Consider the following 12,785-nt stretch of genomic DNA (forward strand, 5'->3'; position numbering starts at 1 on the left):
AGAATAATAAAACCTGTCCTTGCAAATTGTATTATTCCACACCATCCACTGCTCATTTTATGCCACCAATAATAGAAAAAAAAAACGTTTTAAATATCTATTGTATAAAATTAAAATGCAAAACAGTGTTAAACATAAAAGGATAAAAGAAACAGATGAAAATGGGAATAATTGTGAGAGCAAAATAAAGATTTTTACAACTAATTGCTTACCAATAAAGGTGATATGTACAAAACAGCATGGTATCGAATCCTTACAAGTAGTGCTCCCGGTGGTTTAGCCTACGAATTGTTTCATTAGCTAACTAAACAAAAGGGTTAGACTCAGACAACCTTTTACAGCTTGACGTTGATATTTTACATTATACAACAGACAAATCATCACAGTAATTAATAACACGTGGACCATAATTCTTAAATATGGTATTCTTCAAGCCATAGGTTAAATTATCTCTCTGGAGTGCCATAGCAATTGCTAGATCCAAAGCAGTCCTTTAAAAATTGAGTAAACGTACAAGCAGCAAACTGTGAATTCTGAAGGCAATACAACGAACTATTGTTACAACAATGCACCCCAGACCAACTCTAGCAACTTGAAGACTGAACATTTTGAGAGATCTTATATATCCAATGAGCGACAAATCTGTCTTAAAAAGAAAAAAAAAATCAAATAAGGCAGACAAGAAAAATCAAACCATGCTAAAATGAAAATTTGCATGAAATCGGTAAGAAAGGTTTTGCTCCTATTCCCCCTCCTCTTCTTTCAGAAATCAATTAGTTGCATTAGAATTTGTTCCCCAAAATAAGAATGTCATAGGAAGCAAATAACTAAGGTACTGTAAAGTGCTTAGAATCTACCAATAAAGTTATAAAGATAAAAATAAACAATGACATTTCTCAGATGATAATAGGTAGGAAGGAATAATCCACTTATATAACCTACAAAATACTTACAACTAAATGATGACCAGAAGTGTCATCAACTTACTTTAGGGAATAAAAATATAAACTTATAATATTATAAATATTATTTTAATATCATAAGAGCATAATATAAAATATTAAGCCCCTTAATTTTCTTTCTTTTGGCCTCTTTTGGCCCATCCTATCATCATCCACCCATTCACATTGGACCTTGTCCTCAAGGTCCTTGAAAATTGCATGAAGTTGCCCCTGGGAATAGGTGGTCAAGTGAAGACTTGTGCCCAACAATTTTGATTGCGAAAATGTAGTGTGATGTGTCCTCGGACAATTTTGGTTAAGCAGACATATTGTGCCTTTGGCTAAGGAACGAGATTGAAGGGTGAGTTCACTATGCTGGAAAGTTCTTTCCCTGAGGGTCCCCCTACTCGCAGGAATAAATATTTTAAAAACCGTGTATTTTTTTGGTTAATGTTTTTTCCTGGTTATCATTGTTCACACAAGATACATTGTATCACAGTTAACTGTTGGCATTGCTATTCACTGCAAACAACTTTTGGATTTGCTCCCTCTGGGCGTAACTGTTTACCATTGACATTATTCCGGTGGGTACTATTTACCACAGATATCTTCCGACAACTAATGCTTACTGCCCGACATTTTCTAGAAAGTACTGTTTACCACCAGCGTTTTTCCAACAGTTTCTATTTACCATTTACTTTTTCCAGCAAGTACTGTTTACCACCAATGAATGTTCTTCGGTCCAGCAACTTTCTTTACCATCAAGCTTTCTCCAGTTGACGTAACTATTCACTGCCAACATTTTCCGGACGTGTTTCTTTGTGGTTTTTGACCAGTTTTTTTACAGCCGGCAATTGCCACCCTTGTGCGATGACCATTTTTTACTTTCCCACAAACATTGTTTCTCTGAACATCTTTTCTTTCTGACAATCACTGTGCCCTCTGAACACTTTTTCTTTTTGAAGCCAACATGTTCTCTGGGTAGCTTTCCAACAGCCACCGCATCCTCTAATCATTTTTGCCTTCCAACAGGTGTCAAGTCAACTACCCATATTTGCTCTTTGACAGTCATCATATCCTTTGACCATTCTTAACGAGCTTGACTCATGATGTTCCAACTTGAAGAGGAATATTAAAAATATGGTTTGAAAGGATGAAGCATATAATATCCCTTTGACAGAAAATTTCTGTCCCGAAAATATCTAGCTATGACATTATTTACTGTCAACTTTGGCAACCAACTGGCAGCTGACATCTTTAATAGTCTCCAAAAGGGTTTTGTGTGGATGATATTTGTAACAAGTTTGTCCATCAAATATGTTCCACAGCTTGAGGGATAAGAGATATGAATTGATAGGGAAATACCTTGCCAAATATTACTAATTATTAGATATTGCGGGTGGATCTCTGTCAAATCTCCGTGTTCGATGTTACCATGGGTATCTCCATGACTTGTTCGGGTTCAAGTGAAATCTTTGGTACCATCATCAACTTTGTTTCTCTTGGAGCTTTTCCAACAAACTCTCTTTTTCTGTGAGATTTATCTACGCCAGGGTATGGGTTGTAGAAGGTACTGCAAAATGGGTATTGTGGTAAGTGGCTGAAGCAGAAACTAATGGATAAACATTGAGAACGGAAGAGGGGATTAGAGTATATGGGTTCGAAACCCGCTGTTCAGAATCCAAACCCATATGGGGACAAAGGGAAACTCAGTACTGTGGCAACTGTGATGAAGTGGTTGATGACTAGAAAAGGTTGGGATTGAGTGGAGACCACGGGGATTGACTTTTATAACCTAAAATATACAAACAACTAAATGATCACCCAACAAGTGTCATTATCTTACTTTAAGGAATAAAAGTATAAGCTAAATAATATTAAAAAGATTATTTTTAATATTCTAAGACCATCCTGAAATCTTTAAATTGCTTAACTTTCTTTCTTTTGGACCTCTATTGGTCCATCCCAGCAGAATGACACTATATTTCAATCCTACCCAACTTAACCGAAGGCTCTGAATGATATAGGCATCCAATCTGATTGAAAGTAACATTTCAAACATTTTAAATCGTTTCTACTCCAAATTTGTCATCAGTTATAATGTTAGTATTGAAACTTATGGTCTGGTTGGAGGAGTAAGAGTGAAAATAAAAAGAATGAATTTAATTGAGATTGTTTGGTAGAAAAGAAATAGAGGGAGAGAAAATAAAAATGAGTGGGTCCCACCAGTTCTTATTCACTTTGCTTTTACCAATTTCCACTCTTCTCCCTATCTCTCATCATTTGTTCTCTATTTCTTTTAACCAAACACCTTTAGCTTTCACTTTATTTCTACCTATCTCCACGTATCACTTTATGTTCATTCACTTCGTTCTCTCTTCACCAAACAGAGCCTTAGTGAAAGGATAGACAGCCATGACCATGATTTTCAATATGATTTTACAAATCATGGAAAATAAGATAAACATGGAAGAAAAATGAGATGGTATGTCATGTAACAATATGTACCTTCATTATGTTTCATAGTTGGAGGAGACAATTTTAACCCCTTCGAATATAAGGAGATGCAGAACCAGAGGTCTGGGAAAGTAGCGGTCGTTGGACAAAGGTATGATTTAGGAGTTTAGCAGCACTGGGACGTTCATCTGGATTAACTTTGAGACACTGCAGGATAAAATCCTGTGCATCTCTTGAAAGGGAATCTGGCACAATAGGGGGCTCCCCTCTTCCAATTCTAAACAATGCCTGCATCTGTTGTCCACAAAGATTCATCAAAAACTCAAAAGTCAAAACCTGCAGAAATGCAATGACACTCACACACATACATAGGGGATGTATTAATGAGAAAGTAATTTTTTTATGTAAGACTGAGAACCACATTTAAGATACACAATCATACTCGAATGGTCACGATTAAAAAAATGTAAATTTATATGGTTGCTTAGCAAAATGACTTTTTAAAAGCTCACATTACTATTTATTTTAATCTCCCATCATTTCTTCTATACCAAATTGTTTGATATTATTAAGATATTGTTAGATATTGATAATATCAAACAATATCTAACACCTCTCATTTAGAGAAAGAGAGTTCGTATTAAAATCTTAAAAATTGTGAAAACTGACTAAAACTTGACAAATGAAGGAACACATGGTTAATTGAAGAAACAAACTTGGGTTATACAGGAAAGAGTGATGATGAAAGTAGTAATAATACATACACATTCTAAGTGAGAGTAAGGAAATTGGCCAGTTAACATCTCTAACACAGTACATCCCAGACTCCATATATCAGCTGGAAGCCCGTAACCATTTTGTTTACCTTTTACAACCTGCATGTTAGAATAATACAGCTTAATAACCTCTGACTATACAAATAAGAAATCAGAATATATATCTAAAAAGATGGACTTTTTGCTACAGAAAAGTTTCTCCTCTTTCCATGTATTGGGCACTAAGGAGGCTGATGAAATCCCGCAGAAGTTGTTTGGATGAGGAATTTTAAAACTTCAAGAAATTTGAAATGTTTGAAAATTGTATGGCTTTGATTTAAATTTCTTTCAGCGTTTAAATATATTTAGATAAATCAATTCAAGTTTCTTAAACTTCAAACTCTCAATTTGAATAGAACAATTTAATATATATTATAAGCAAAAAAAAATTAATATATATTTAAAAACTGAAATTTTAATATTAAACTTTATGAAAAAAGTCATTAATGTTTAATAATTCTACAAAATAATATCATAATATTTAATATTCAAAATTACTAATATTGATATTTTTTACAGCAATATTGATAGAAAGAATAGAGAAGAGTGAGATAGAAAACAGAGGAGAGTAAGAGAGAACGAGAGAGGAGAGAAACAAGAGATAGAGAAGAGAATGAGGAAAGAGAAGAGACATAAAGGTTAAAAGAAGAGAGAACATGAAGAATTTCAAACTTAATTTTTGTAGAATTTGAAACTCTACAATTTCAAGTAATCAAAATATTTTTTAAAATTTTTAGAATTTCAATTTCTTTCTAAATTTAATATCCAAATAACATTTTGAATTCACTAAAAACAATGAAGTATTCTCTTAGAATTCCCCATCCAAACTCAAGGGCAAAGTTTCTTGTTTCAAATTCTTTCCATTCATGAAGCAGTAATGAATTCTTGAAAACAGGCATAGCTAACTACAGTTGAGTGAGTTAATTTTAATTACTTGCTAATTAGTCATTTTTTCATTTTATTCTTTCATGTGTTTCCGTAGTTCTTTAAATAGTTTATGCTGACACTGATTTCAATCCTAAAACTTAAGGGATTTGATTCTGATCTCCACATATATTTGAACAATTCACTCAGTAAATTATATCCAAGTTTCACACACTACTTATATGCACCAACTTATTACATAGAAAAAGATTTATGGTGTAAATGGAAAAGAGAAAAGGTGTTCAGTTTCAGTGCCAATAATTTATAGGCTGGCCTAGAAGATGGCCTGATAATTCAGAAACTGGATGATTATCAATTTCTGCTTTGCCACTACACGAAGAACATTGTATTATAATAGAAATCAAGGATCAGAAACATGTAACTTGTATTCATGAAAAATAGAGAAATACACGAGAATTAGTACAATTAACAAGACTAAAATCTCCACTCATCAATTTCTGCTTTGCCACTACGTCAAGAACATTGTATGATAATAGAAACCAAGGATCAGAAACATGTAACTTGTATTCATAAAAAATAGAAAAATAAGAGAGAATTACTACAAGTAACAAGACTATAATCTTCAACACAGACTGTAGTTGTGGACATTGGCAAGTCAGGCCAATAAACAACCATGGATAGAATATGAATCTTGTATTATTGAACAAAGAGATATGAGAGAACTGTAGAAAACTATATAGCTTCCCCTTATAGAGGAAGGGTTCTAGAGAGAAGAAACCCTCCGCCCAAAGTCTATCCTAAAAGAGGAAAACAATGAGAATACCACGAGCTGCCCTCTACTTTCACACCTCGCCTCCATAACCACAACTCTTTTCCATAATAACAATCATACAGAAAAAGGAAAACCTAAAACATCATGCAGAAAAAGGAAAACCTAAACCAAAAAGTCCTGTGCTCACTTCCTGATTCATTATTTATTTCCCCACACTGCATACTCTCCGAACTTTTTGATTCATTTCTCTGATCCTCAGGTTGGATCCCATTATTATATTACAACTTGATATTCATGCAACACTAAAAAGTTTCATTGTTTCACCTTTTCAAATAATTCTATTAAAACGTAGAACATTAAATGATGTTTCGTAATTAATTTTGTATGGTAGGATTTCCAGATGAACAAATAATAACCTTCTATCCTAAGCAGGACAGTTAATAACTTCACAAAATGAGCAAGCAAGCATTTAGACCAGTAAGATTTTAAATCCATACTGCTTTTGGTAGATGTATGACAAATCACTTTGATTTAATAGGTGTCAGGTCTATGGCTGAACAAGTATAAACCCAATCCAGAACCATGGATCCAGCAACAAACTTACTTTTTAATTTTTACTTACTAACGACCATGTCTACACTCCATTAATACATATGATGGCTCATACCGATTTTTCAATAACTTTAATTAGAGGAGAATATTGAGGCAAACCTCTGGGGCCATCCAGAATGCTGTTCCCTTGCATGATTTGACATCATTCAATTTGATTGCCTGAAAAACAATAACATTAACACAATATTAGAAAATGGAAAGCTAAACAACTGAAGATTGTTCAGAAATAAAAGCTAGACAGGAACAAAAGAAAGTCATGAACTTAGAGCCACCTTCGCCAATCCAAAATCTGAAAGCTTAACAGATCCATTTGCATCCACCAATATATTTGCACATTTAATATCCCTATAATCAATGGAAATAATTAGGTAATATATACAAAGATTTTTCATGACATTACATTAATGAAACAGAAATACAGAAAACAAAGTTACAGAATTATAAGCATACTGCACAACCCCAGAAAAGAAAACACTAATCGTTAAATTTCCAATACCAAACCCTCATGTGACATGTACACTTTGTTCAGTGAATCATTCAACCTCTCGATCTTAACCTTGTCAATCGATTTTACATTTTGAGAAAAATTACATCCAGCAATTCTGACATAATATATATAAACATCCAACGTTAAAAGCGCCTCCACAACAGAAATATCAGGATACATAATGGCACTAAATGGTGTTTATTTGAGGCAAGAAAAGGATAGCCATGACAATAATTGGGTGAGAAATCATTTTCTCAATTGTATACTTTTCTTCCACTCCTCTCTAGTCTATTCTATTACCCAATATATGGATCCATTCAAAGTATTAACAGGGAAATGGTCGTCTCAATTGAAATTTCTGCACGACCTTATCACAAGAAAAACATGTAAGAACAAGAGACCTATGGCCAAAACGAGGGTCTAAAAAACAAGAAAAGAAACACAAATACAACAAAAGTCCCTTTAATATTTATATAGAAATTATAAGACAGAAAATGGAAGTTTCTCCTCTGCAAGGTAGACAAGAGCCATAAACTTCACTATTGTCTGAGACTATCAGAAAACCAGAAGTCGTCTATATCAAAGAGGAAGAAAATTAAATGAATAAATAGGTCACCTGTGAACAATGTTCCGATCATGGAGATACTTTAAACCATGCAAAATCTGCCTTGTATAAGCAGATACTTGAGAATCTCGAAGAGTATATCTCTGGTAGAGATTTCTAAGGGAACCTTTAGTTACAAGCTCAATAAAGATATACAGATTTGACGCATCCTGCAATAAACAACATAGTTTAAATTACAAAACACAGATTTCACTAGGTATCAGTTACATTACAGCATGAAATTACAAGCCTTCAAAACAGATATAGATCAGAGCTAAACTTGTTCATAGCTGACAAAATCTGAATACAGTCAAAATATTGTAGCATAGCTAACGAAAATAATTGATGGAATCCCACAGTATCCAAAGTTTTGGCATGCAACAAATAACCTAATGTTGTACCTAATTTTTTATATAAAATAAATAAATTAGAATCAAATTCAGTTATTTGTCACTTTGTATTGCACAAAGGCCCACAACACCCTGGTAGTTGAACCAAATGCAAGAAAAGTGATCTCCATTGAATTATATGCTATACTAATATAAAGATGATAAACCTCACTAACCCAAAATAAAAAGTTTACAACGATCTTAATTATCTTAATTTGATCATTGGAAAAGCTCATCATATTACAGATATGATTTACTTTCGAACTTTCAAGTGGTCTGTTATTTTATATTATGTTTGGAAAAATTTCCCCGTAAGCACTTTTAGAATATAAAATGAGGGAAAATTAAATTAGTTTCTCCATAAATTAAAATTAGTTTATAGATGAGCTAATTTGTAAAACTTAGTTTTTATTAAACTTTGTCGAACTATAGGAAAAAAAGAGAAATTAAGTTGAAACCGTGTGTTTCTTAGACAGCACGGGTGCTTTGTTTGTGTTGAGAAAAAGAAACCAATACAATAAATATAGGAGATTCAATATCATTTAATAATAAAAATAGGATATGTGAATAAATAAAAATGTTCCTGACCATAAACATATAAACTAGATTCATTATTATAAAGGATATGCAACTTATCTATAATTATAACAAACTTCTCCAAGCTAATCCACTTTTTTTTCTTTTTTTTTTCTCCCTACTATAAATGCATATGGAGAAGTTTCCACTAATCAAACTCATTCTTAGTTCGTACAGTTTTTTGCATCCTCAGTAATATAAAAATCAGAAATTTTATTGCCTACACTGACATCATTTAAATTTAAAATTTCGTGCAAATACTCTCATTTTTCATTCAGAGGGATAGAAATTGTCATGTATATATTCTATTCCTGGCCCAAGCTACAATTTCTCCATTAAACTGAAAACAACCAGTACAACGTATCCGATGTGTGAAACATTTAATACAATTGACGGAAACTATCAGCATAGATTCAACAATGATTCTTGACAAGAAAGAATCAAACTAAACACAAAGGAAAGGTTAAGAAAAATACCATTTCAGTGCCAAAGTATTGAACTATATTCTCGTGTTCAAATTGACTCAAAAGTGCAATTTCCTGAGAGGAACAAATAAGTAAATTGAGAAAGAAATCTAGAAGAAAAAATATTGACAATGAGGTTAATCAACTGATACAGTTAATCAAATCTCAAAAATATATTGTACGATACTGCAAAAGATAGCACTATATTTGGGTAAGAGAGCCTTTTTCATTTCATTAATGGAAAATGATTGGGGCATTTGATTCAACAAAATGTTTTATGTTTTCATTTTCTTTCCTGTTGTCAAAATTTGTACAGGAAACAATGGAAACAGATAACAATAAAAAGTTGTTTCCACTTTCATATCCCAACTTTTGGAATGAATAAACAAAATGAAAACAAGGTGTTACTTTGTAATTAAAAGTGAAAGTAGTAAACAAAAATAAGAAACATTTTTCACAAACCAAAGCAATAGAGAGAAGACAGTAATCCCATCTCACCTGTTCCAGTTGATATACACTTTGCCTTGCCTGATTCCCCTGATCAAGTAGTGAAACTTGTTTTACAGCAAAAAAGAATCCATCTCTGCAGTGGAAATCCGAACACATAAACAAATTAACAAAAGGAAAGCACCCGCAGTTAGCACTTATGTAACTTATAAAAGACACCATGATGGGATCAAATATCAAACCCTGTGAACTTCAATTAATTTAGAGTTTTGCACTAGGGACTTTGCAGGGAAACCAACCCATATAATGAAGCATTTTGAACACAAGATATACAGAAGATAGTAGATGATAATTTAACTAAGTGGCCTAATAAACTTAATTTGACCATTCTGTGACAAAAAAAAATACTCATATATTGCTTATGGGTATTTCCCAATCCGGAAGAGCAACAGAACAAATATATTTTAGCATCAAAGAGTTATGCAGTTTAGGAAAGCCCCAACAGGGGCACCATATTAGAGGAAAACCTAAATCATAAAAACAACAAACATAAAATAATAGAATCTAGAATATTTGGCAAAGAAATAAGTTAAATCAATAGTAACTATGTTTTCCATTGCTTAAAAATCAACAGCCCAAGGAGTAATGGCACGAGCCAACACATGCAAAAAAGGGATGCACAAATCATAGTCTTTTTCAATAGATTGTTAACCTAAAGTACAAGACAGTTCAAAAGTTCTGTTAATATATGTTAGATATCATCCTGATTCTGTTTGCATCTTTCCTTCCTTATTTCCTTAATTTATTTAGTTTCCTTAGATAGCTTGGTCATATTCCTAAATATTTATGGGTAGAAATAACTCAGCGAAACACATGAAATCATCTTTCCTTTCATCTCAATAGATCCGGTCACCTCTTCACTGTCAAAAAATTACTGTTTTGAAAAGAAAGGAAATGATTGACCATATTATTTGATGAGCAAGACATTTTCCCAACAACCTCGGGTATGCTTCAGTACATAAACTGAAAACAATGATAAACATTCGCCAAACGGATTCAAGGTTCATTCCATTTCCTAATCTGCTCATCATAACAAGTAGTTAATATTTATGTTGACATCAAAAACTGGAAACAATAACTGATCCTCTTCAATTAGACAAATATAAAATTGTTAGGAGTGGCATCAATTGTTCGAGGTGAAAATTAAGTGAGCCAAGTCACAGTAGGACCGTGATGTTTGGGCTGCTATTAAGTAGAAAGAGTTGTCCTGACTATCGGTTACAGCGTACTCGTAAGCACTCTCCAACAGAATTGGCATTCATATACTGTGTCATATAATTTTCCAACAAATTCTCATATTCAAACCTTCTGGAACTAACTAACTGCCAATCTCCTAATCAAAACTAACATTCCATAATATAGTATCCTAAAAATATTTGAGTAGAGTGAAAGGAATAAAATAGATGAACCGAATCCCTGAAACTGTTCTCACTGGCCCTACTATAATTGTTTCTCTTTCTCTTAACACAACATTGTAATGTTACATACTGCCACCACACCATCTGGATCCCTATTCTCTAACTCCAGCACCACAGTAAAAAACTAAATAAAAAATAAGGCTTATCTTTTGTTTCTAACAATAACTTTGAGCGAGTATAAGCGAAGTGATGGGTACGAAAGCACTTACTCAGAAATCCCTTCATAGACATAGCCAAACGAGCCACGCCCCAAAAGCTCACCCTTCTGCCAGTTACCCGCGGTAATCACACGCTTGATTCTCCCATTAGGAGATATATTACTAGAATTAGGACCCGTAGTAGTGCTGGAAGAATCATCTTCGTTCGAAGTAGAAAACCCAGAAAACTCATCCACAATATCCGCAATACTCGCCGCGCTTTCCTCCTCTTCTCTCTCCACCCTCACTCCACCAACTTCCCCTTCTTCCTCATCCTCCTCTTCCTTTTCTTCTCTATCCTCATCTTCATCAGCAGCACTCAACTCCAAGTAACTCTCCTTCCCTTCCTCCCCTTTCGGCGCAAAATCCCGCAACAAATCCCATGTGGAACTCGTTTCGTCCACCACCGAAACCCTAATCCCCGGCGGCGGCTTCAGCATCGGAGGTCGAAAACCCTTAATTCCTCCGCCGCCAGCGGTGCAGCAACCACTACTCTCAACAGGAACAACACACTCATCCAAAACCCTAACCCCATCCTCGCTCTCAACCACTTCAATTTCCTCCTTCTCCTTCGCCTCCTCGTCGAACGCCTTCTCGTCGTGGTTCCGGCGCGACGGGGTGTTGGAGGAGGAGCGGAGCTTCATGGCCTCCCAGGCGGCGGTCGGAATGGAGAAGTCCTCCGGGCCGGAGAGGCCGAGGCTTTGGCAAATCCGGTCGAACTCGCCCTCCACGCCCTCGATTCTGAAGCTCCTGTGGCCGTAGAAGTCCATGGAGCGCGTATATAACGAAGACGACGAGGAAGACGACGTGGAAACGGATGCGGAGTCACCTCGCAATGAAGACGACGATCCGGCGTCGTATTCGAAGTGCTTGGCGGCGTTGCGGCGCTCAAGCTTGGGCTGCTGCTTCTTGCCTCGCGTCTTGCTCTTCTTGGGGTCCATGTTTGGAGGCTTCTTTCTATTGCCGAATAGTCGAGGTAGGTGATTCATGGCTCGCCAAATCCATCTAAAACCTCGTCGGACCGGGGAAACGCCGCGTTTAGAGTGTTCAGCTTTTCCGAGAGGTGAAGAAAATAAAATGAGTAGTAGTTATGTGAAAGAAAGGTAGCGTACGATAAGAGCTGGTAAACGCCCAAGTAAAAAGGGACAGAAAACGCGGTGCCACGTGGATCGCCTACACGTGACTCGGATTGTCCAACTCGACTAGCTTTTCCACTTTGTTCTGTGCTGCTAACATTGTACATCGCTTCGTCCGGCCTTTCTGAATTAATTCCTGCATCATTAATTGCTGTTGCATGTAAAATAAAATAAAATAAAAAAATATCTTTATTTTTATTTTCTTTAAATACATAATTATTATTATTATTATTATTCTTTTCTATTCACCCATTCACACGTACAAAAGCAATTTTACAGACAGGACTGGAAAGGGAAGAAAAAGAGACTTCAATCAAAGAAGGGTGAAATTGTTGAATATAAGAAAAATAAATAAAAATGAGTGGAAAGATAATAGAGGATGTGATTGACTTATATATTTAATTTAATTATTTTCTAAAATATTCTTATTTATTTATTTCGTTAAATTTAATTTAAAATAATTACATTAAATATATATATATATATATATATATATATATATATATATAATAAGTTGAAGAAAAA

At 34.5% G+C, this 12,785-nt stretch overlaps 1 protein-coding gene across 3 annotated transcripts; it reads right to left on the reverse strand.

The window, feature by feature from the left end:
* Nucleotides 1–171: 171 nt before the first annotated feature.
* On the reverse strand, nucleotides 172–12,237 carry MEKK1 (MAPK/ERK kinase kinase 1). Of its 3 annotated transcripts, none has more exons than XM_028084261.2 (9): nucleotides 11,137–12,237; nucleotides 9,501–9,585; nucleotides 9,015–9,077; nucleotides 7,586–7,743; nucleotides 6,755–6,827; nucleotides 6,582–6,641; nucleotides 4,163–4,273; nucleotides 3,450–3,692; nucleotides 172–533 (listed from the first exon to the last, which is right to left on the reverse strand). In XM_028084261.2, the coding sequence occupies exons 1-8, from the start codon at nucleotides 12,111–12,113 to the stop codon at nucleotides 3,483–3,485; spliced, it is 1,737 nt and encodes a 578-aa protein (XP_027940062.1). In that variant the 5' UTR covers nucleotides 12,114–12,237; the 3' UTR covers nucleotides 172–533; nucleotides 3,450–3,482. The 3 variants fall into 3 exon arrangements, with proteins under 3 accessions (XP_027940062.1, XP_027940061.1, XP_027940059.1); XM_028084260.2 differs by having other exon boundaries at nucleotides 172–642; XM_028084258.2 differs by having other exon boundaries at nucleotides 172–646.
* Nucleotides 12,238–12,785: the final 548 nt, after the last annotated feature.

The sequence above is a fragment of the Vigna unguiculata genome, chromosome 8 (assembly GCF_037176805.1).
Source record: "Vigna unguiculata cultivar grain cowpea cultivar isolate G323 ecotype 2 chromosome 8, ASM3717680v1, whole genome shotgun sequence".
NCBI lineage: Eukaryota > Viridiplantae > Streptophyta > Magnoliopsida > Fabales > Fabaceae > Vigna > Vigna unguiculata.